At 48.6% G+C, this 24,551-nt stretch overlaps 2 protein-coding genes across 7 annotated transcripts; one reads left to right on the plus strand and one right to left on the minus strand.

Annotated features, from left to right (window-relative positions):
* The first annotated feature begins 1,907 nt into the window (after window positions 1–1,907).
* Window positions 1,908–9,132, plus strand: OGG1 (8-oxoguanine DNA glycosylase). Of its 6 annotated transcripts, none has more exons than XM_036266736.1 (10): window positions 1,908–1,945; window positions 2,203–2,314; window positions 2,932–3,179; window positions 4,392–4,571; window positions 6,386–6,493; window positions 6,702–6,883; window positions 7,981–8,131; window positions 8,269–8,318; window positions 8,586–8,663; window positions 9,016–9,132. In XM_036266736.1, exons 1-9 carry the CDS (start codon window positions 1,933–1,935, stop codon window positions 8,661–8,663), a joined length of 1,122 nt encoding a protein of 373 aa, XP_036122629.1. In that variant the 5' UTR covers window positions 1,908–1,932; the 3' UTR covers window positions 9,016–9,132. The 6 variants fall into 6 exon arrangements, 4 of the variants coding, with proteins under 4 accessions (XP_036122629.1, XP_036122632.1, XP_036122633.1 ...); XM_036266737.1 differs by lacking the exon at window positions 1,908–1,945 and adding an exon at window positions 2,020–2,084; XM_036266739.1 differs by lacking the exon at window positions 6,386–6,493.
* On the minus strand, window positions 8,847–21,423 carry CAMK1 (calcium/calmodulin dependent protein kinase I). The gene is made up of 12 exons (XM_036266741.1): window positions 21,299–21,423; window positions 18,989–19,103; window positions 17,123–17,254; window positions 15,849–15,923; window positions 15,603–15,741; window positions 14,461–14,587; window positions 14,290–14,365; window positions 13,503–13,615; window positions 12,838–12,916; window positions 12,653–12,740; window positions 9,233–9,350; window positions 8,847–9,124 (listed from the first exon to the last, which is right to left on the minus strand). Exons 2-12 carry the CDS (start codon window positions 19,069–19,071, stop codon window positions 9,042–9,044), a joined length of 1,113 nt encoding a protein of 370 aa, XP_036122634.1. The 5' UTR covers window positions 19,072–19,103; window positions 21,299–21,423; the 3' UTR covers window positions 8,847–9,041.
* Between the last annotated feature and the right edge of the window lie 3,128 nt (window positions 21,424–24,551).

Below are 24,551 nucleotides of genomic sequence, written 5' to 3' on the forward strand. Positions count from 1 at the left end.
TTTCAAAAGAAAAAAATATATTGATTCTTAGAAAATAAATTGTTTGGAATTTTTGGTTCTTGCCTTATACCAAGGCAAAGGGAGGTTCTGTCCCCCAGGAATGGCAAATAATTGGGCCCAAGTGGTTGCTGGCTGCTCTGCATACCCCATTTGTAAGATAACAGTAAAGATAATATGACAGCTCTCATTCCCCATGCACTTACTGAGTGGTAGTACCTGTGCTGAGCTCCTTTAAATAGTTTCATGTAATCCTTGCATTAACTATAGAGAAGGTTAATAATAGGGTGGTTATCTCCACAAAGACACGGGTTTAGAAAAATTAAGTAACTCGCCTAAGTTCTCACAACTAGGAAGTTGCAGAGCTAGGATCTGAATTCAGGTCTGTCTGCAATTTAACCAGTATGCTAAACTGGAGGAAGTCTATTGCCCATTCTTTCATGAATTTGAGATACTTCAAGTTCTTCGCCAGGAGAGGCCAAGGCTTCAGAGTCACGGTAGTTGTGACCTTCCCCTTCTTTTTTTTGTTCAGATAGAGTGGGAGGGAGAGAGAGGAAGAGAGAGACACATCGACGCAAAAGGGACACATCAAGTGGCCGGCACCACCAACCAGGGCCAGGGACAAACCACAACCGAGGCACACGCCCTTAGTGGGAACCGAACCTGGGTCTCTCGGGACCGCAGGTGGACGCTCTAACCGCTGGGACAAACCAGCCAGGGCAACCCCTCCCCTTCTTAACTGGGGACAGCAGGAATGTAGAGGGTTGCTCTTCATTCCCAATCTTGGCACCTTTTCCAATTCAAATATTCACTGAAGGAATGCCTTCCAAGCGCTAGGCACCTGTGGGCTGGCGTGCTAATGTATGAGACAAGCACACTAATTAGCTACCAAGGGTCTTGGAGCTGCTAAGGAGTGGAACTGAGACAACAGCATGTCTGATGGTACCAAATTCCTGGTACTCCCTGCTAGGTAATGTGGGTGGGGCACGAAGATAAATCAGCTGCAATCTTGCCCTTAAGGAATTTGCAGTCTAATCATAAAGCAACCATAAGTCACTGCTAGAAGGTTAAAAATGATCGCCTAGTTAAAAGCGCAGGTCTCCTAGCTTTTTGTGACTTTCTCCAGAAGGGAAGAAGTTACATCTTTCCTGGACTCAGGCAACTGGGTTGGGCAGAGGCTGCCTCTGGCAGCGCACTGGTGCTTCCACCGGGTTGCCTTTCCCAGTCCCAGAGAAAGCCCCTACACAAGCCGCTTTCAGCGCGGCATGAGACGGTGGAATACTGAAGGAAAGCCGAGACAGGGCGCAGCGCTGGCAGGCAGGCGGTAGGAGAGGCGGGACGGGCCTCGAGCTGGTCAGGAGGCCTAAAAGCAGCGTGCGCGAAGGCAGAATCCTCAGGAGACAGACGCCGTGGAGACTCCTCACAGGAGTTCGGTGGGCCGGAGCTGTGAAGGGTTCATCGTTGGAGGACTGAGGTGAGTGAATAGCAGAGTGGAGAGGTCTGGTGGAGAAAGGCTCTCTGAAGATGGCGGGGAGAAAGAACTTGGTTGTGCGGGCCGGCAAGTCTGAGGACTTCAGGCAGTTAGAACAGGGCCCTTAGGGTGCACTCTGTGCCTGGTCCATGTGGACACACTGCCCCTCCTAGTGCAGAGAAAAGGCTCAGAGCGAGCCCACAGCGAGGCCGGGCGCGCTAACCCCTCAGGCGAATCGGGAAGGACCGCCTTCCCACGCCACGCCCGTTCTCATTGGCGCCTCTTATTTCCCCGCGGATTGGCTACCTCTGCATCCAATAAACCGGACTTCAGCCCTACTTCCGGTAGAGGAGAGGTCAGCCCCTGGCGAAGCCGGAAGAGTGCGCTTGCGCGCACTTCGAAAACTAGCGGCACCTTCCGGGTACAGTGGCGAGGGCCTTGGGGCCGTTGCTGGAGGGAAGTTTATGACTAGAGAAGGTTGGAACAGAGTGGAAGAGGCGGGGCTTTGGTGGGTTGTAAGGGGCGGGGCCTGCGGGGAATGGAGGAAGTCAATAGAACTGGGCGGGCCTTAGATAACCAGATTAAGAGGCGAGGATTTGGTGGGCGAGTCCTTCAGGTTCGTGGTGTGTTGGTGGGCGTGGCCTGCTGTCGGCGGGTTGATCGGGTTCTGAGTAGGCGGGGCTATTATGGGGCGGAGCCTGATATAGAAATATTAGCCTGCTTCCTTTTGCCAGGTAGCATGGGGCATCGTACTCTATCCTCGGTCCCTGCCCTATGGGCTTCTATCCCCTGTCCACGCTCTGAGCTGCGCCTGGACTTGGTTCTGGCTTCTGGACAATCCTTCCGGTGAGTGACCCTGGCCTGGGGTGCAAAGGAATATTGCGTGTAATGGAAGAAACCTCAGGGTACCAAAGAGGAAACAGGCACGGGTGGAGAACCTGTTACCTCTTTTTTTTTTAATAGCCCGGTGATTGTTGGAAGGGTGGGAAGATAGTTGCCACCTGTTACCTCTTTTATTTGTTTTGGTTTTTTTTTATCCTCACCCGAGGATATTTTTCCATTTTTTGTACAGATAGAGTGGGAGGGAGAGAGGGAGAAACATCGACGTGAAGGGACACATCGAGTGGCTGCCACCCGCACGACCAACCAGGGCCGGGGACAAACTGCAACCGAAGTACGTGCCCTTAGCGGGAACCGAACCCGGGTCTCTCTGGACCACAGGCCGACGCTTCAACCGCTGAGCCAAACTGGCCAGGGCTGTTACCTCTTTTATAAAGTGGACGTAATAAGCTTGTGCAGCGTTCTTGTGAGGATCAAATGATACAATTGATGTAAAATAAAAGAACACTTTTACTTTACAATTCATAAATCGGTTTTGTATAGGAGAGGTTGTAGGATGTGAGGGTCTCAAAGGCTGCAGGAAGGGGAACTGAGTACTAGTATTGCCCTGTCTGGGGTCTCAGGTGGAGGGAGCAAAACCCTGCGCACTGGAGTGGCGTGCTGGCAGACCAGGTATGGACACTGACCCAGACTGAGGAGCAGCTCTACTGCACTGTGTACCGAGGGGAAAAGGGCCAGATTGGCAGGCCCACACCAGAAGAGCTAAAGGCAGTGCATCAGTACTTCCAGCTGGATGTCAGCCTGGCTCAATTGTATTGTCACTGGAGTTCCGTGGACCCCCACTTCCAAAAGGTAGCCCAGAAATTTCAAGGTGAGTATAGGACCTGGGACCACTTGGGTTGGTGTTCTTATGGTTTGGTTAGGCAAATAAGTTTCACCATCTGTAAAATGGGGATTATATCTACCTCAGGATTTTATGAGGATTAAATGAGCTAATACATGTCGAGTGTTTAGAGTGCCTGACACATAGTAGTTATTATTACTATTGTAATTGTCCTTTGAACATCGTCCTGTGCACCAAGGGGTTGCTGGTTTAATTCCTGGTCGGGGCACATACCCAGGTTGTGGGTTCAATTCTCAGTTGGGGTGCATGTGAGAGGCAACCGATCAATGTTTCTCTCTCACATCTCTCTCTATAAAAACACACACCAAAAAAACACAAATGCTCATCGCCCGGCTGGTGTGGTTCAGTGATTGAGCATTGACCATGCACCAAAAGGTTATCGGTTCAATTCCCGGTCAGGGCACATGCCCAGGCCCAATCCCCAGTAGGGGGCATGCAGTAGGCTGCCATTCGATGTTCTATGTCATTGATGATTCTATCTCTCTCTTCCTCTCCCTTCCTGTTACTCTAAAATCAATAAAGAAAACATATATATATATATTTTTTTTTATCCTCACCCGAGGACATTTTTCCATTTTTTGTACAGACAGAGTGGAAGGAAGAGAGAGAGAGGGAAACATCGACGTGAAAGGGACACATCGAGTGGCTGCCACCCGCATGACCAACCAGAGCCAGGGACAAACTGCAACTGAGGTACATACCCTTAGCGGGAACCGAACCCGGGTCTCTCCGGACCGCAGGCAGACACTCTAACCGCTGAGCCAAACTGGCCAGGGTAAGAAAACATATTTTTTTAAAAATCAATGCTTATCCTGCTGATCACCATTGTGGAGTGACTAGGATATTGAGTCAAATTCTGGATGTGTGACCTGAGGCAGGTGACATCATTCATTCAGTAAATATTACAGAGCATCTGCTATGTGACTGAGGATATAGCAGTAAACAAAATGGACAAATTCCCACCCTCATAGTGCTTACATTGTGGTTTCTTTTATCGGTGGAATGGGATGATGACCCAGACCTCACAAGATGCTATGAGGAATGAGAGCTTTGGTGTTGCTTTCTCTAACAACATTGTCCCTCAATTTTCTGGGAGCCTAGGTGCCTAGGATCTAAGGGTGAGAGGAGGCCACTCCCGACAGCAGTGCTTCTCCTACTCCCTGCCTTTCTGATTTTCAGGTGTCCGACTCCTACAACAGGACCCCATCGAGTGCCTTTTCTCCTTCATCTGTTCCTCCAACAACAACATTGCCCGCATCACTGGTATGGTGGAGCGGCTCTGCCAGGCCTTCGGACCTCGGCTCATCCAGCTCGATGATGTCACCTACCATGGCTTCCCCAGCCTGCAGGCCCTGGCTGGTGAGTAGGTTGGTTCCTATCCCAAGGTCCACCAACAGCTTTCAGGGTCTGTTCAGTTTTTCCCTGGTCCCCATCTCCCATCTCAAAGTTTCCTGCCTTCCCAACGATTTCACTCATCTAGAATCACCCTGCCTGGTTCAGTCAGCCACAGTCATACCTCACCCTCCCTATCTGTCCCTGAAATGTCATCACCTCACTATTCTGCTTTTTGCCCTATGGGTTCAATGCCTCATCAAAAAAAAGATCCATATGCAGTGTACAGTAGTTTGGGGTTAAATGCACATGTGTTCTTTTATTATTATTATTTTAAAAGAAAGTTTATTTAGTCCGGCTGGCGTGGCTCAGTGATTGAGCGTCGACTCGTGCACCAAGAGGTCGCCGTTCGATTCCCGATCGGGACACATGCCCAGGTTGTGGGCCCGATCCCCAGTGGGGGGCATGCAGGAGGCAGCCAGTTGATGTTCTCTCTCATCGATGTTTCTATCTCTGTCTCCCTCTCATCTCCTCTCTTTCTAAAATCAATAAAGGAAAAAAAATATTTAAAAAAAGTTTATTTAGAAAGTTACAGAAGTAGAAAAAGGGAGCTGTGGAAGAAATTAGCTCAGAAAACAAGTTACAGAAACAGAAGAAGGGCCCTTGGAGCCTAGAAGAAAGAAAGAGGCACGGAAAATGCACATTGGAGGAAGAGGGTGAGGAAAGGTACGGGTGTGCTCCTGAGAGAGCCACTACACGTGTTCTGGAAACAGACCGCCTGAGTCTGAATCCCCACTCTGGCACTTATTTAGCCTCTCTGCACCCCTGTTTCTTCATCTGTGGAATGGGATAATAACCTATCAGAGTTGTCACAAGGGTTGAGTAAAGGAATACATAACCGCACCTAGCACAGTGTTTGGCATATAGGAAATACGCAAAAAATTCAAGTTGCTATCTCCATATTGAATCCAATAATTTTGTATCCAGGAACATATGTATTCATCACAGCAGCCCTGTAAGGCAAGTATCTCAATTGGCAGACGTGAGGACCAAGCTAGGGGAAGTGCTTGGGGAATGCATAGTAAGGAGACAGCCTACCTGGAGAAAAGAGAATGTTTTTTTTTTTTGTTTTTGTTTTTTTAATTATTTTTTATTTATTTATTTATTTTTTTAATCCTCACCCGAGGACCTTTTTTCCATTTTTTGTACAGACAGAGTGGGAGGGAGAGAGAGGAAGAGAGAGAGAGGGGGAAACATCAATGTGAAAGGGACACATCGAGTGGCTGCCACCCGCACGACCAACCAGGGCCGGGGACAAACTGCAACCGAGGTACATGCCCTTAGCGGGAACCGAACCCGGGTCTCTCCAGACCGCAGGCGGACGCTCTAACCGCTGAGCCAAACTGGCCAGGGCAAGAGAATGTTTTTGGTGTTTATAAACCCAGTGTTAGGCCTTAGCTCCCAGCTTAGACGTCATAAGACCTCAAGAAATTCATTCCTCTCTTCAGGCTTCTCTTAACCTGTCTGTAGGATGGGAATAACACTTCCTAGCTAGAAGGGTGTAAGGGGTGAATAAAGCAATAATTAAGCAGGTTTAGAGCACAGAAGTTGGTGTCCCAGACCCAGGTGCAGATCCCATCTCTACCGTGTCCTTTCTTGAGTAAGTTACTTAACCTTTTCTAAGCCCTCATTTTCTCCATCTGTGAAATAAGAAAAACAACAGTACTATCATCAAGGTCTTTAAGGAAAGTAAGTGTGATAATGTCCCTAAAGTATTTTGCTTATGTTTGATACCTAGCACTTGATCATAGAAGCTGTTGCTATTATGACTATTATTTTAGATTATGGATGTGAACAGCCCTTTGGAAAGGTTAAGAAACTCAATTGGGGAGTTCCTCCAGGGCAGCAAGTCCTTCTGAGTCCCTGTTCCAGTGACCAACACATAGTAGGTGCTCAGAAAACATTTGTAGAGGGTAGAAACCAGGCCCTAAACTGTCCTTTGTACATGCAAGTGACTTGGGGTCTCCCAGAGGGTAGTGAGGTGGGAGAGGAGTGCTTAGGGAAAACATTCCTGTGGGGTGGAGGGCTCATACTAGCCTGAGGATATAAAGTATTTGAGGATGCCTGACCTCTGCTCCCTTCTCCACTCCCCCACAGGGCTGGAGGTGGAAGCTAAGCTCAGGAAGCTGGGCCTTGGGTACCGTGCCCGCTATGTGAATGCCAGTGCCCGAGCCATCCTTGAAAAACAGGGTGGGCTGCTGTGGCTACAGCAGCTGCAAAAGGCCCCCTACGAAGAGGCCCACAAGGCCCTCTGCACCCTGCCTGGGGTGGGTACCAAGGTGAGGCTCCAGGACGGTAGGAGCTACCCTCAATACCCATGTAGAGAGGAACAGAATAGGAGACAAGGCAGGCCTGAGAGCTGGATGCAGGCTCAGCTTCTGTTGGCAGAGTAGGAAGGAGAAAGGATACAAGCAGGTATTTTATTAGAGAAAATGCTAAAAGTTTATAAAGGACATTGCCCTTCAAATGTGTTTATAGAAAGGCCATTTGTTCAAGTGTATATGTACACACACACACACACACACACACACAGAAAATTCTGGAAGGAAACTTAATAATAGTTACTTTTTTTTTCTTTTTAAAAGAATGGGGTGAGAAATTGCTGCCTTCTTTCCTATTTAATTTTAATTTTTATTTATTCATTTTTTTAGATAGAGGGGAAATATGGGAGGGAAGGAGAGAAAGAGAGAGAGAGACATTGATTGGTTGCTTCCTGCACAACCCTGACCAGGGCCAGGATCAAACCTGCAACTCAGGTACGTGCCCTTGGCCGAGAATGAACCCGAGGTCCTTCAGTCTACAGGCTGACACTCTAACCACTGAGCCAAACTGGCCAGGGCAATATAGTAGTTACCTTTGAGAAGACACATAGGAAGATGTTTCTACTTTTTATTTTATTATTCTCTTGAAATTTTATGTGCTTATAAAACTTTTTAATTTCAACAAGATGATTGGGAATCTGGCATTTATTATTTTCTTCTGTATACTTATTTGTAGTTTTTGTTTAAAGAACTTTTGTTTAATGGGCTCTGAACTTCACTCTAACATTAAATCTTTGTTCTGCCTCCTCCTAGCCATGTAACTTGGGCCAAGTCACTTCACCTTTCAGAAACTTCAGTTTTCTTATCTGCAAAATGAAGATAGTACCAAGGCTTCTTCCAGGTTATGAGAACTTGGCCTACATAGATGTTCATGCAGTAGCACTCTCATCATAGCTGTATTGAATATTTTAATAGATGATGTATATTGATTGAGAATATAGAATAATGGTAACCTCAGAGTAGAGGAGGAAGTATATCTGGCTTTGGGGCTAGAAGCAGGATGCTGCCTGGATCCTGCCGTTTCTCCTCTGTGACTCACTCTATGTCCATCAAAGGTAGCCGACTGCATCTGCTTGATGGCCCTAGACAAGCCCCAGGCCGTGCCAGTGGATGTCCATGTGTGGCAGATCGCCCAACGTGACTACAGCTGGCACCCCACCACAACCCAGGCCAAGGGTCCAAGCCCCCAGGCCAACAAGGAACTAGGTAAGGAGCAAGGGAGATGCCAGGGCAGGCAGTAGGCTGAGTTATTAGAAAATTCTTACACCCCTCCCTAATACCCTACCCCTGTGGATGGAGAGTGGAAGGCAACAATTTGTTTTGCCTCATTACCTCTGATTCAGGAAACTTTTTCCGGAGCCTGTGGGGACCTTATGCTGGCTGGGCCCAAGCAGTGAGTATACCTAGGCTTCCTCTCCTCAGAAGCCCAGACCCCCTAGGACTTCTCCCCTAGCCCTGACCCAGGGGACTCTTCTATTGCCACCACCCCAGGTGACCCTAAAGGATTCTCTACCCTCCACCCTCAGCCCTGACCCTAGTAGACTTGTGTTGCCCTAGCCCTGTTCCTCAGGAATTCTATGTCTCCCCACACTGCCACCAGCCCCAGTGACCCCGAACCCAGTGTACCTGTCCCCACACAGACTTTTCCCCCTGCCCCCAGGTACTGTTCAGTGCTGACCTGCACCAACCCCACCAAGAACCACCAGCAAAGCGCAGAAAGAGATCTACAGAAGGCTAGGTGGGAGGCACAAGACAAAGAGATTCTTCCAACACCTTTTCCCTCCATTCCTCATACTCTCCTCCATCCAGCCTTGTTGGGAATGGGACTCCATGCGACTACCTCAGGGACTAGGCATCCTCAAATCAAGCAGTTTGTACAACAGTGTGGGGTGGGGGTTATTTGGGGAGACAAAGCTACCTATGGTTTTATCCTCTTCCCTTTATTACAAGAAGAAACAATAAAATAGAAACATTTGTATGGAAAATGCAGTGGAGGCGTGGTAGGGAAAGGGGTAGGGTTGGGGTAGAGCAGGGTAACCCCAGTTCAAGGAGAGAAGAGGATCAGACTGTCTCCAATCTCTCCCACACAGGGGATCCTGACCCTGGATCCAGGGACCTAGAGCTGGGGGGACAGTCTGGGGGACATTTCTGGACCTGGCTCCACACAGCAGTCTCGACAGCAGCAGCCAGCCGCTGGCCCTACATGGAAAGAGAAAACAGAGTTGACTGTAGAAGCAGACCCTCCACTCCAGCCTGGGTGCTTCTTCATGGACCACCCATGCCCTTCCACAGAGTCCTGGTCCTCACCCCCAGCTGCTGGTGTCAGCAGCTCCCCGTGGCTCGCCGTCGGTCCCTGCCCCTCCTGGCTGGTGCCCAGCTGTAGCTTCCTCATGTGCCGCACCACAGCCGTGGCATTGAAGGCTTGCTGTGGGGGGAGAGGTGAGAAGGGACTTTTGAGAGTGGGTGATCATGGGACAGGGTCTGGAGGTGGAATTCTTGCACTGGTTCTGTTATTTTCAGGTATTATTGATTGATCCCCTAAAGCAAACTGAAATATCTTCAAGGCTTTATTAAATTATATTCAGTCATGTTATATATTTACACACATATATAAAAAGTATATATATAAATAGATTATAACTTTTTATATATAATTAATTTATAGTCACATAATAGCTAACACAACATAGCATTATGTGTCAGGCATCATTCCAAACACTTTACATAGTAATTCATTTAATCTTTACAGAAGTCTTTGAGATGAGTGCTGTTAGTGTCATCATTGTCAAAGGGGGAAACTGAGGCAGAGAGGTTAAGTAACTTGCCCAGGTGTGTATATATTATTATTCAACATATCCACATAGATGTTCCCATATACCCCTCAAATTTACCATGTCCAAAACTAAAGTCATCCCCCCATAAGTTTTGGGCCAGCCCTTGACATCTCCTCACCCCAACATCCATTCTACCATTACTTCTTGTCAATTCCAGCCCTCACTGTCTCCTGCCTGCATCTCTGCCAAATCCTCCTAAGGGTTCTCCCAGCCTTCACTTCATGCCTCTCTCTGCGTCCTGAGAGCCCTTTCTTTTCTTTTCTTTTTTTTCAGACAGAGTGGGAGGGAGAGGGAGAGAAAGGGAGAGAGAGAAACATCAACGTGAGAGGGACACATCAACTGGTTGCCTCCTGCACAACCCCGACCAGGGCCAGGGACAAACTGTATCCAAGGTACATGCCCTTGGCCGGAATTGAACCTGCGATTCATCGGTCTGTGAGCTGATGCTCTACTGCTGAACCAAACGAGCCAGGGCCTGAGAGCCCTTTCTAAAGGGCAGATTCCTGCTGAAAATCTTTCTGGGACTCCTCAGCATCGTCAGGATCAAGTTAGGGCTCCATTGTGGTACTTGAGACCCTGAGATGCCCCTACCTGCATCTCGAGCTTAGGCTCCTGCCCCACAGCCCATCAACCCCCACTACCCCCTCAGCTCCTCCAGTCCAGCCATGCTGAGCACTGGTACTTCCTTGAATGGCTTCACTCTCTCTTGCCCTTGGCCTTTTGTACATTGGTTCCCTCTGCCTTAGACATTATTCTATAGCTAATTCCTACTCAGCTGTCAGATCTGTTAGGCTATTTCACCTTTATGCCCCTTCAAGGACCCTGCAGGTTGGATTAGATGTCTCTTTAACGCCCTGGCCAGTTTGGCTCAGGGGTTAGAGCGTCGGCCAGTTAGAGCGTTGGCCCACGGACCAGGTTTGGTTCCCCTTAAGGGCACATACCTCCCTTGCAGTTTGTCCCCGGCTCCGGTTGGGGTCGTGTGGGTGGCAACCACTCGATGTGTCTCTCTCACTTCAATGTTTCTCTCTCTCTTCTTCTCTCTCTCCCTCCCACTCTATCTGAGGATGAATGCAAAAATGTCCTTGGGTGAGGATTAAAAAAAAAAAAAAAGAATTATACATCAGCAAGCTAGTGTGGCTCGGTGGATTGAGTGGCGTCCCATAGACTGAGAGGTCCCAGTTTGATTTCCGGTCAGGGCACATGCTCAGGTTGTGGGCTCCATCCCCAGTGAGGGGCATGCAGGAGGCAGTCATTTGATGTTTCTACCTCCCTCTCCCTTCCTCTCTAAAAAAAAAAAATCAATTAAAACAAATATAAAAATAATGATGACAGCTAACCCTGATATAGTGCTTCCTATGTGGCAGGCATGTTTTAAGCACTCTGTGTGTGTAAACCCATTTTATTCTCACAAGGACCCTGTAATGTAGCTCCTATTAGCACATTATTTTACATGTGGGAAAATGGAGGCACAAAAGGTTAAGTGTCTTGTTGAAGATCACACAGTGAGTGGCAGAGCCAGAAGTTGAACCTAGATGGGTCTGGATCCATAGTCCATACTTTTTCTATGCAACAGCTATACATAGATTAAAATTATAAAAGAATCTTAGCTCACTCAGCCCAACTCCTTTCATCCAGGGGGAAAGAAATCCATTTTTATCTCATTTTTTGAGATGGGCAGAGACTTACTGATTCCAACTCTAAGGGCAGATCCATCTTAAAATCCTAGTGCTCTAGAGTAGGGTCTGGCAATGACGGCTCACAAGTTAAATCTGGACCTGCCTGTCCTGTATGGCCTGAGAGCCAAGAATGGTTTGAAAAAGATGAAAAGAATATTTAATGACACATGATGAGTATAAAAAATTCAAATTTCAGCATCCATAATAAAGGTTTTTTGTTTGTTTGTTTGTTTTATGTCACCCGAGGACATTTTTGCATTTATCTTCGGATAGAGTGGGAGGAAGCGGGGGAGGGAAAGAGAAATATCGATGTGAGAGAGACACATTGAGTGGTTGCCACCCACAAGACCCCAACCGAGGCCTGGGACAAACTGCAACCAAGGTACATGCCCCTAGTGGGAACCGAACCTGGGCCTCTGGTCTGTAGGCCGATGCTCTAACCGCTGAGCCAAACCAGCCAGGGCTATAATAACGTTTTTTAAAAATGTTTTTTTTTATTGATTTTTTAGAGAGAGGAAGGGAGAGGGAGAGAGAGAAGCATTGATGCGAGAGAGAAACATCAATTAGCTGCCTCCTGCATGCACTCTACTGGAGATTGAGTCTGCAACCCAGGCATGTGCCCTGACCAGGAATCAAACTGGGACCTCTCATTGCATGGGAGGATGCTCAATCCACTGAGCCACACCGGCTGGGCATAAAAATATATATTTTAAAAAAGTAATTATATATTGTTCTGCCCTGGCCGGTGTGGCTCAGTGATTAGAGCATTGGCCCTTGAACCGAAGGGTCTTAGGTCTGATTTCTGGTCAAGGGCGTGTACCTGGGTTGTAGGTTGGATCTTTGCTCTCCTGTTGGGGTTGTGCAGGAGGCAACCAATCGATGTGTCTCTCTCACATGATCTTTCTCTTTCTCTTTCCCCATCCCTCCCTTCCACTCTATCTAAAATAAATCAATGGAGAAGTGTCCTCAGGTGAGAATTAACAACGAAAAAGAATTCTATACTGTTCTCCCTCTAGACTTAGAGGTCAGAGACCCTCACTGGAATACAGTAGATGTCAGGAAGCACTGAATGAATGAAAGAGGTTCTTTGGTAAGCATCCTTGAGCAGTTACTGTGTGCCTGACTTGATGTTAGGTGTTGTGCAAGCTAAGTCCTGGTTGAGGGGTGGGGAGGAGTCCTGGAGAGGCTGGGACCCAGGACTAGGGATGTAGGCTTACCTTCCACTTGCTCTTGGCAAAATTCTTCTTGATCTGCTCACTCACTGACTGGTGAATATTCTTATCTAGAGCTGTATCTCCTGCAATCCTAGAGTAGAGTATGTGTGGAGGGTTATCTGTGAAGGCAGAGGCAGACTTGGGGGTCCCGGACCCCAACCCAGTTCACAACTCATGGGATTTCTCACCATGGGTGCTGCAAGGCCTGCTCACAGGTGAACCTCTTCTCCGGATCCTTCTCCATCAAGTGCCGGATGAAGTCTTTGGCTGAACCCCCAAGACAAAAACAAAGACAGAAAGTGCATGGCAGTGCCTATGGACACTCCCAAAACAGAACCCACTCCCTCCGGTCTGGCCTATCATCCAAGCAAGACGAGAGGCCAGACCTGTCCATGCACTGCCCCACCCCACTTATTCTGTTTCTCTAAGCCCTCCACACACCCCAGCCTTCCAACTCGCTCTTTTTTCCCTTAAGAAAAACTTGTTCTTAGAAAAGATTCTACTCAGTGTATTCACACTGATGTGTAAATGATTGATAATGGTTTCACAGATTTGCCTCCTCTTAGGAGGCACAAAAGGACAGATGAAACTTTTATGTGGTGGTTTAGGCATTAGGATGTCAGTGGAGGAGGTATTTTCAAAAATACTATGTTTGGAGACTGAATAAATGAATGCCTACAGGTTCCTCAGATCAGGGCCAGGCAGAAGGAAGAACCTGAGGTGGGTGTCTCAAAGACATCTCTTAGTCTGGGGCCTGGGAATTGACTGAAGGAAGGCAGTGAGGAGACCCCCAAAGCAGTTGAGGAAGGCACCAGAGGTAGGGCCCAAGGGAAGAAGGCAAAGCCCCAAATACCAGAGTCAGAGATGTCGTCCCAGTAAGGAGAGTCAAACTCGTATTCGGCCTTCAAAATCTGTTCAAAGAGTTTGGCATCATTCTCGTCATAGAAGGGGGGGTAACCGCAGAGCCTGGGCAGGGAAAAACTCATCCTCATTTCCATTTTCAGTGTACCATTGGCTCCAGGATGGAGCTTTGGGGCAGTCCCAGAGGTCAGGCAAGACCCATAGGAAGGAGTTCCTCCTTTTACAAAAGGGGCTGGGGGAATCTACCTCTCTCTGCCTTGTTCACCACTGTCCAGATCCACTTTCTATTCCTTAATATGCCACCATCTTTCCTTCCTCAGGGCCTTTGCACTTGCTGTTTATGTCTGGTTCACTTTATTTAGGATGCCACTCAAATGGCACCTCCTCAGAGAGGCCTTCCTTGACCTTTTTATCTAAAATGGCATCCATTCCCCTCTCCCTACCCTGCTTCATTTTTCTTCATAGCACTTTTTACCACCTGACAGTTTATGGATTTATTTACTTGTTGTTTACTTGTTTATTTACTTGTCTTTCTCCCCTACTAGAGTGTCTGCTCCCTGAGGGCAGGCCCTTTGCCTGTTTTGTTCTCTGCCGAATCCCCAGTGCTTGGTGCAAAGCCTGAAACATAGTATCTATTGAATGAAGTAGTATTAGTTGTTAATTGGTAGCTAAAAATGTAGATGGCAGGGAGGAAGAAATAGCAGATGGGAGGAAGAGAGCAAAGTAGGGGAGAGGAGAACTCTGGAGCCATACACCCCAATGGCCAAGCCCCCACTTACAGGATATAGGCGATGACTCCAATGGACCAGCAATCTACTGCCTTGCTATAGGGCTTCTGGGCCAAGACCTCAGGGGCTATGGAGGGAAGAGGACATGGTGGTGACAAATCTCTGCCCTGCAGCTCCTGGCTCCCTCCCCTGCCCATGGCTCCAGCCCAGGACCCTCCGCACCCACGTATCCCGGGGTCCCGCAAGCCGTGGAGAGTACACTGCTGGGGTCCTCCATCTTAGACAGGCCAAAGTCAGAGATCATGATCTTGGAGTCTTCGTCCAGGCTGTAGTACAGCAGGTTCTCTGGCTTAGAGGGAAGGAGGGAGGCGAAGGGGCAGTCAGAGATGGCCAGAGGCTGGCAGAACATTCTATCTCCCCAAGCACCCATTGTGAAACAATGGGCCCCCCAAAACCATTGTGGCTTCACAGTAGTTATCTTGATTGGAGGCACAAGAAACACAAGGACGTTCTCAAGGAGGTTACAAGTTCTAGAAAGGACAAGGGCCATGACGATGTGGGAGGAAATTTTCTGTAAATCTCAGGTATTTATTGTGAAGTCCTAAAGAAATCATTTTTGAGCACCTACTGTGTGCCAGATCTTGTGCTATTGCTTGATTTTACTTCATCCTTACCACATCCCTGCCTGGCCTGAATAACCCATCTTACAGATGAGGAAACTGATGCCTTGAGAGGACAGTGACTTGCCTGAGAACCTACAGTTAGGGATTAACAGGGCCAGGATTAAAACTCATATCTGTCTCACCCAGGTCTGGTCTTCTAGACTGGCATGAGATGTATTGCAAAATGTGAACCCCATCATAATCTCTGAGAAGGATTTCAGGGTTTCTAAATTTTGTCATCATGTTTTGTTCTCCAATCCAAGTTTTCTACAAAGAGCAATTGGGAATTTTATTATAGAAGAAGACAAGACATTATTTGGATAAAATGACAGTAGAGTTCACCTTTGTGTCCCTTTGAGTATCCAAACTGGAATGGGAGGAGGCAGTTTAGGGCTTACAAGGTCCATTTTGCAGATGGGAAGCCAAGGCTCAGCAAAGGGGTGAGAGTTAACGGTTGCAGTTTGTCCCCGGCCCTGGTTGGTCGTGCGGGTGGCAGCCACTCGATGTGTTCCTTTCACATCGATGTTTCTCTCTCTCTCTGTTCCTCTCTCTCCCTCCCACTCTATCTGAACAAAAAATGAAAAAATGTCCTCGGGTGAGGAAAAAAAAAAGGGGTGAGAGTTACCCCAAATCACACAAAGTGAGGAATGTACAGAGCTCCCACCCCTGGGTGCCCCAGCTCACCACACCCTCACACCCCACCTTGAGGTCCCGGTGTACAATGCCCAGGTCATGCAGATACTTGACAGCATCCAGCACCTGGAATATAAGGCGGCTGGCATCCCGCTCCGTGTAGAAGCCTTTTTCTACAATGCGGTCAAACAGCTCCCCTCCTGACACCCTGCAGCAGGGAACAGGGGAGTTTGGCCAAGAGATCAGAAGACCCAGGGAAGATAGGGAGGGGGCAACAGAGAGGTATAAAGAAGAGTCAGAGGTGGGGCCACTCACAGCTGCATGATGAGGTAGAGGTGACCCCCACTCTCATAGATGTCATCTAGGGCAACAATGTTGGGGTGCTTGATCCTGAATGGAGAAATGAGGTAGTTCAGAGCTGAAGACAGCTCAGCCACCTTCCCACTCTCACCTTGAAGGGCTGCTTGAAAACCTGGGTAGGATAAACCAAGGGTCTGGATCCCAAAGGGAAAAGCTGATATACCACAATTGATTATAATGTATCAGAAGGCAGGCGAGCACAGAGGTAAACACTAGACTTTGGCATTGGACAGACTTGGGTCCAAACCTGCCTCTACTACATGCTATTTGGAGACAAGTATTTTCATCTCACAATGCTAATCAATACATAATTTTAATTTTTCTTCTGTGTCAATAAGTCAGCCTACACAAGATCATGCTTTATCCTGCTTAGTACAGTTCCTCCAGCACCTGGTGCAGATTACGTGCTCATGAATTTCGTTGAATTGAGTGTAACCTCTCTGAGGCTCAGTTTCTTCATCTAGAATATGAAGCCAATAACAGTACCTCCTTCAAAGAGTTAGGGTGAGGATCACATGAGATAATGCAGATATGGTAAGTAAGATGCCTGGCACATAGCAAATACTCAAAAAATGAACCAATGATGGTGACTGAGCTTGCTGGAAGATGGCTCTGCCACAGACTTACTCTGTGACCTTGGACAAGACCTTTGCCTTCTCTGGGCCTCAGTTCCCCCACCCCTACTACCAAGAGTGGAAATGGTCATTTTGTCCCTGCCTGGAGTGGTTAGAAATCTCAGGGAAGAGACTAGAAGTGAAGATTCTCTATAAGCTTTCTAGTGAGGCAGCAAGTTTCACATCAGCAGGAACAATTGATAGTCCAGGTGTTGTTGATTTAGTCAGAAGGTCAGCACGCAGGCATTTTTTAACTTTCTGGGTGGTTTATTATGTGGGGGAACTTGAGGTTTAGCGATAACACCAGTTGGGCTACGTGGATTCAAGCCCTGTTCAAGGATTGACCTTTAGAACCGATTGAACAGATTAAACCCCTGTAAATAAGCAATGACATCTCAATCACACCTGTCATGTTAGCTATTGTGCCAGGCACTTGAAATAAAGGGCCTCTAATGCGCTTCACAACCTTGACAAGTGGAGATTATTACCCCATTTTATGAATGAGTAATTTGAGGCTCAGAGAGGTTAAATGATTTGCCCAAAGCAGGGGTCAGATGGGGATAAAAGAGGCAGGGCAGGATCAACCTGGGCAGGGGCAGGCCATGGCTCACGCACTTGTGCAGCACAGCGATCTCATTTTCCATGCTGCCCTCCTTGCCCTCCAGAGCCTTCTTGGCGATGCATTTGATGGCCACCAGCTTCTGAGTCCTTTTATCTTCTGCCAGGATTACCTCTGAGAAGGCCCCCCTGCAGGAAGAGGTATTCATGAGACAGGGAACTTGAACCCCAGTTTCCTTCCAGCCTTTCCTCCGTCCTCTATGGGTTATGTGACTACCTCTGGACCAACGAGGTGGGATGAGCCTCCCCCCATCACTCATCCATCCTCTAGTGCTGATCAGAGTAGTCGGTGCCCTGGCCACAGTAATTGGGTCATGTGATGCAAGCTGGGTTATTGGCACTTTGAGATGTGGTGTTCTCTCCTGCTAAGCTGGTAGAATGTAAGCCTGGGGTTAATAGTAGTCATCTCACCACTTGGGGAGAACCTGCTCAAGAATGAAACTAGCACAAAGGGAATTAGGGCTGAAAAATGGTCCAAGACAATTCCCTGATAACATCATGTGAGCCCCTGGATCCAGCCATGCCTGAAGTTTTTACCCTGAGATTTTTTATTATGTGCATAATTGATTCCTTTTTCTGCTAAAGCCAATTTAAGTCATGGCTAATTTAACACCCTTTAGAACCTTAAAATACCATCAGCATCACCTGGGAACTGTTTATAAATGCAGAATCTCAGGCCCCACCCCAGACCTACTAAATCAGAATCTGCATTTTAACAAGATCCTTGGGTGATTATTATGCCCACTGAAGTTTGAGCAGCATTGCTTTAGAACAGGCTCTTAGAAAGGAACAAATAAAGTCAGTTGCACTGAAGTTCACTAAGGAGGGTTTACTACAGTATTCTTCCTACAACTTTTTGGATAATAGATCATAAGTCAATGAAAAGCATCTCCCATGGTGAAATCTCAGTCATCAGAATAACTAGTGGTAGCTTCGTTGCTGGTTTCCAGTCCTGTCCCTCTCCAATTTACCCTCCATATTGTGGCCAGAGTGGCCATCTTGAATTGCAAACCTGCCAGAGTCTTAAATGTCTTCCTATGGCTTGTAGGATAAAGTCCAGCCTCCATAGCTTGGCTTTTAAGGCTTTGCATGATCTATTCCTCTTTCTTCTCCAGCCTCTTCCACTCTTCCCCAGCCTCTGATGATAAGCTCCACCTGACTCTGCCCCTTTCCACATAAAACATGCCTCCAGCCTTTGCTTATCCTATTCCTTCTGCCTGGAATGTCCTCTTTCTCTGACAAATACACTCCTACTCATCCTTCAGTACCCAGCTCTAATGCCCCCTTCTTCAGAAAGTATTCCCCCAGGCAGAAGGAATAGCATAAGCAAAGGCTGGAGGCATGTTCTGCTCTCTCTGGGCTCTACAGAGTCCTCATTCCCTTCTTTAATTGGAGCCCAGTGTGCACCCAGTTGTCATTTTCTGTGTGTCTGTCTCCCTCACATGTTTGGGATCAACTTGAGGGCAGATACCAGGTTTAGTTATTTCTGGACTCCCAGCACGAAGAACAGAGCTATGCCCAGCTGCAGTTGCCAGACTTAAGCCAGGATTCGCAGCTCTTGGCAGCAAGTTGGATAAACTGATTCCTTCATTCCCTCCTAGTTCCTTCTCTTCATGGGAACCCAGAACTATGGCAAGAGCAGTCCCTGTTATGTCCACTGTTGGCCAGAAATGAAAAGCCAGTATTGGCCATGGCAAGACTGCCACAAGGCTGGGCTATAGGAAAAAGGAAGTAGTGATCAACTGACCAGAGGAAGCACCACCCTGAACTCAGCCTCCCAGCCAGCCAGGCCTGAGTGAGGACTTTCCCAATCCCACCCCTCAGCTCAGGGACAGCCCCATTCTCTTCTGCCCTGAGACTCACGTTCCCAGAACATCACGGAAGTCGTAAATGTCCCCAATGTCCTCCACCTGCTTCCAGCTGGGGCCTTCCACTGCCCCTGGCATGGCCCACTGTCCCCCGGCCACAGCCAGGGCTTCTGGAAAGGGAAATGGAAGGAAAAGAGTCAGTGGGGCCCAGACTTCTATGCGGGAAATTACTGGGAGCCCCATTCAGTCATTCAGTCTGCATCTATTCATCTTCGGTTCATTTATACGACAAAATCTTTCAATAAACATTCATTCATTCACCAGTCATTTATTCATTTAGCAAATCCTTATGCCTAGAGGAAAATGCTTCGTGGTGGCAAAAAAATTCTTTATTCAACAGTCATTCACTCATTCATTCATTCATGCATTCAGCTTATCTCCCAGTTTCTCCCTCTCCAAATCCAAACACCCCAGGGGAACCTGGCCTCACAAAGGATAGCAGAGAAGACCCCAGAGCAGCTTCTAGAATCACTAAACCCAGGAGGATCCCCCTGTGCCTAGAACCAGCGATGTACCGGCCCCACCCTGGGAATTGCTGGAGTCTCTCCTCTCCCTCCTCCTCCTTCTCCCCACTCAGCCTCTCGGAAATCAGGCTTCAGGCAGCCGGGGCTTCCAGCAATATCTCAGCATGGTTTTAAATAGCTCCTTCTGCACTGTTGCCATGGCAATAGCAGCCACAGCTGGAACTTGCCAGGACTCCTATTTCCCCCCTCCCACCTGACTCCCTATCTGGGTCTCAGCAGCCTGAGAAATGGTCCCCCCCAGTCTGTCCCCTCCTGACTTCACCTGACCTTGATCCAGCCTGTACCTTATACTGCTGAGACCTCTGCAGGAGAGGGTGGGAATTCTTTCTCCATTTGTTAGATGGCAAATAGGAAGACAGAGGTTGACAATGGGCAGGGGCTAGGTCCAGAGTTTCCCAGGTGATCCCTCACTAGCGCCCCAACTAAGTTTGCTGAGGGCAAAAGCCTTAGATGGGTTCTTCCTCTGGTTTGCCCTCAACTGGCCCTTCCGATATGCAGCCAGACTGGGGCCCATTCAGAGAACACAGCCTTTCAATCCCAAATCCAAAAAGGCTGAGGTGGAAACAGAGCCTAGCATGCTGTGTGACCTCAAGGAGGGCACTTTCCTTCTCTCCTCTGCAGGAGAATGTGAGGAAGGTGCCCTGACTAGAGTCCTTAGTGTGAGATCCCACTCCTTTGATGGGACCTCCTTCCCAGGGATGCCTGGCTGGGTGCGCAGCAGCAGTGGACGGTGGCGAGAGTCAGTGCCAGCCACCTCTTCAGGAAATGAGAGGGGTAATGAGATGGGGTAAGCTCTAGAGGCAGAGTTTAAAAACCCACCTTGAGGCCTGGCACATACAACCCTCACAGTTCCATACATATCCCTGCACCTAGACACACCACACCAAGCCCCACCCACACCGCTGAACCCAAACCACCTGTCTGCAGATCCAGTACACTCCATACCCAGATACCATGACACTTGATGATATATGAATACACAAACAAGAGCACATATGTCCAAACACATGATTTCCCAACCCCAAACATCCACACCTAAAAATCCCTCTCACATCTTGAAACACACATCTGTATATACTTAGACCAGATGATACCCAGAAACACAACACACACACCCCTCACCTGTATACCCAGCATCTGGATTCACTCATACCCTCCACCCTCCAGTTCCTATACACCCTAGAAGCTCCTATACTAGAAACCAAACCCCAACAACTTACACACCCAACTTCAAACATCCTCAGGACACAATCATATATCCTCCTCAACTCTTACTACCTTTTGGGACACCAGCATGCACAACACCAGGACACATATCTGCAGCAAAAACACGGATTCCCAGACATCCCCACCCATAAGAAAACACACACCAACACAGCGCAACTCTGCATCTGATCCACACGCCTGTGCTGAGACATTAGCACCCCAACACGGCCCCCACACATCTCTACCTCCAAATGCCCAGTCCTTCCACATTCAGGCCCAGCTGCTTGCACACACACACACACACACACACACACACACGAACCCCTCCCTACCTTCCTTCTGTTACCCGCTCAGTTCCCCACCGGCCCACCGGCCCACCGGCCCGCAGGCACCTGCTGGGCCTGAGACAGAGGTGTGTGGTGGGGGAGGCCCACCCAGCCCAGCCCATCCAGAGTCCTGCCAGCCCCGGCACCCCCTTTCATTCTTGGGGGAGGGCATCCAGCGGCAGCAGGGTCCGGCTGCCCTCCTAGGCGCCCAGGGGCAAAGGCGGGACGCTCCCCCCGCCCAGGCTGTACCTGCGGCTGCTCCGCCGCGGGACTGGCTGGGAGGCCCGAGGGGCTGGCGCTGAGCTCCCGCCACGGTCTGCCACCGCTGAACGCCTGGCCCGCCCGCCAGCTCTCAAGCTAGGACTCGGCTCCGGCTCAGCTGGCTCCCTCCGCCCGCCTGCGGCTCTGATGTCAGTGGAGGAGGAGCCTGCGGCGGAGGGACAAGGTACTAAGAGGTGCGGCTCAGCTCCCGGCTGGGGAAGGGGAGTGCGGAGCCCGGAGGGACCCAAGGTACAGGTCAGGTTCTCTGCTGATTCTTCCAGCCCTTCGTCTCCGGTGGGACCGCCCTTTCACAGAGGGGACAACTGAGGCCCAAAAGAGATGAAGGGTTTAAATTCAGCAGCTGGTCAGGAGCAAAGCCGGATTCGAACCTATGCCTGTGTGATGCCATGGGCTGGCCAGTTTTACCCTGTCGCCTGGTAGAGTTTCTTTCAGACCCTTAGGACTGAGGCTCCGTTTCCCCTCCCCTTTCTACTACTCCTACCCGCAGTGCCCAGAAGGGAATTAAGCCCCCCACAAGAGCTCAGGAGACTGTTGAGACTGGGGAGATGGGGGAGTAGGCAATGAAGAGAATCGAGACAGTGAAAGGGTAGGAACCCTATTTCATAAGTGGAAAAAATAAGGCAAGAGGTCCCTCAGCGAGGCAGAGCTGATGCCCCAATTCCCTACACCTGGGTGTGGTGCCCAGCGGGACTGGGGCTGGGGAGGAAACGGAGGGGGGTGAGGGGCGTTAAATCAGGATCCTGGAAGGAAGCTGGCCAAAGAGGACCTAAATGCCGCGTGACTGGGCAGGCGCCAGGGGATGGTGGCTGGAAGGGAGGAGGGGTCATGAAACTGCTCCTGGGACGGCAGGCAGGCGGCCAAGGGACCTGACCGAGGTCCTCTTGCGCAAGGCCTTCCTTGGGAAGAAATTTGGTGCCGAGTAAAGGAGGGGGGAGCAACTCACAGGAAGTGGGGGTAGGACTGGGCTGTGACCAGCCTGGGAAGCACACTGCTTGGGACCCCCACTTCACCTTCATCACCTCCCAGTGCCCCCCCCCCCCAAATTCCTGCATTGTCTAGCTGGAGATGGGGAGAAGACAATGCTTATTCCAACTCAGTTTCAGCTGGTTTTTCTCTCTTCTTAGGGCTGTGTCAGAGGGTGGTCAATTGAGTATGTCCAGTGTACAGATGAGAGGAAGATGTTGAGGCTTTAGAGATTGATTTATCTGAGTTACACTTAACCTCTCTGAGCCTCAGTTTCTTCATCTGAAATATGAGAATTTTGATGACTGACTCAATTCTCCTGAGAATTCTGAGATAATGGATCTGAAGTGCCTGTAGGGATTCAAAATATGAGAGCTAGACTTAGTGTGAACTGAGGCTCAAAGAAAGGACTGATTTATTAGTGGCAATTTCCCTCCCCCACATCTCAGTATCTCAGACTGTCTAATCCATGGAAAAACACACTTCATGCCCAGGACTGAGATCCATCTCCCTTCCCTCCACCCACCCAACACACCCACTGAGCTGAGGTTGTCTCACCACAAATTCCTGTTTATCTCATTAACATTCCCAAGGTGATAAGGTGGCTTTTGTCTTTTTGAGGACTTGTATAATTTTTATGCTGTTTTATATTCTGTCTACTTTCAAGCATGTCTGAGGGCACTTACGCTTTCTTTTTTTTTTTTTTTTAGCAAACACAAAATTTATTTTAGAGAGAAAGGCGGGGAGGGAGGGAGAGAGAGAGAGAGAGAGAGAGAGAGAGAGAGAGAGAGAGAGAGAGAAACATCTATAAACCACCTCCTGAAACCTGGGCATGTACCCTGACCAAGAATCAAACCTGCCACCTTCTAGTGTACAGAGGAGGCTTCAACCAATTGAGCCACACTGGCCAGGGCTGTCTTTTTTCATTTTAAAACATATTTCTACTGCCCAGCTGGTGCGGCTCACTGGTCGAGCATCGACCTATGCACCAAGAGGTTGCTGGTTCGATTCCCGGTCAGGGCACATGCCAAGATGTGGACTCAATCCCCAGTGGGGGGCATGCAGGAGGTGGCCATTTGATGTTCTCTCACATTGGTGTTTCTGTTTCGCCCTTTCTCTTTCTCTCAAAAAATTAATGAAAAAAAAATTTTTTAACTCATATTTCTACTGAACAAATAATACATGATCATTCAAGAAAATTACATAAAATACTAAAGCCACACACAAGATTTTTTTTTTTTTTTTTTGGTACATGCCCCTAGCAGGAACCGAACCAGGACGCTCTGGTCCACAGGCTGATGCTCCAACCACTGAAACAAACCAGCCAGGGCCACAAGATCTTTTTTGCCACTGATCAGATTCCTTCATTTGCCAAGTAACAGAATCCCAACCTAGGCCAGTTTCATAAAAAATGAACCTATGGCTCACAATAGCTGACGCAAGATAGAAGAAAAAACACTAGGATTCAAGGTCTTGGAGACTGGACTGGAGACACAGTACTCATAGGATTTGCTTTCTCTCATCTCTCCTTGTCTCGATGTCTTTGCACATTGGCTCCCTTTCCTCTGTAGAGTGATCTCTGCCTGGCAGGGAACGGTTTGAGGCAGCCCCAGCTTTCCAACTGAACCCAGCAGAAAGAGAGCTATATACTCAGGAGAGGACCCTGATGGGTTCTGCTGGAGTGACATACCTGCCCCTTGGCCCCCAAAACTGTTGCCAGAGGAACTGTCATGTGTAAGCACGCCAGAGTCACAAGGAATGAAGAGGGGTATCTTGCCCAAAGGAAATAGGGGTGCTGGGCAGGCGTGAATAATAAAGTCATCCCAGCCCTGTTCCCATCAATCAGAAATAACCAGTGTTAATATTTTCTGGTAAATATTCTTCCAAACTTTTGGGGATGCATATACACATACACATTACCTCCTAGAGTCTCCACCCATCAATGAGCATATTTCAAGGTACTAAAAAAGAAGGAGTCAAGGACAGTAAAATGTATGAAAAAAAGAAATAATCTTCTCTCTTTGTTATTAAAAAAAATGGCAAATTCCCCGGGCCAGTTCGCTCAGTGGTTAGAGCATCGGCCTGTGGACCAAAGAATTATAGGTTTGATTTCCAGTCAATGGCAAGTATCTTGGTTGTGGGTTCGATCCCCAGCCCCAGCCGGGGTCATTGGTGGGGTGGGGGTGGGGGGGCAATTGATGTGTCTCTTTCACATCCATGTTTCTCTCTCTTTCTCTCTCCCTCTCCATTCCTCCTT

The sequence above is a fragment of the Molossus molossus genome, unplaced genomic scaffold (assembly GCF_014108415.1).
Source record: "Molossus molossus isolate mMolMol1 unplaced genomic scaffold, mMolMol1.p scaffold_m16_p_18, whole genome shotgun sequence".
Taxonomy (NCBI): domain Eukaryota; kingdom Metazoa; phylum Chordata; class Mammalia; order Chiroptera; family Molossidae; genus Molossus; species Molossus molossus.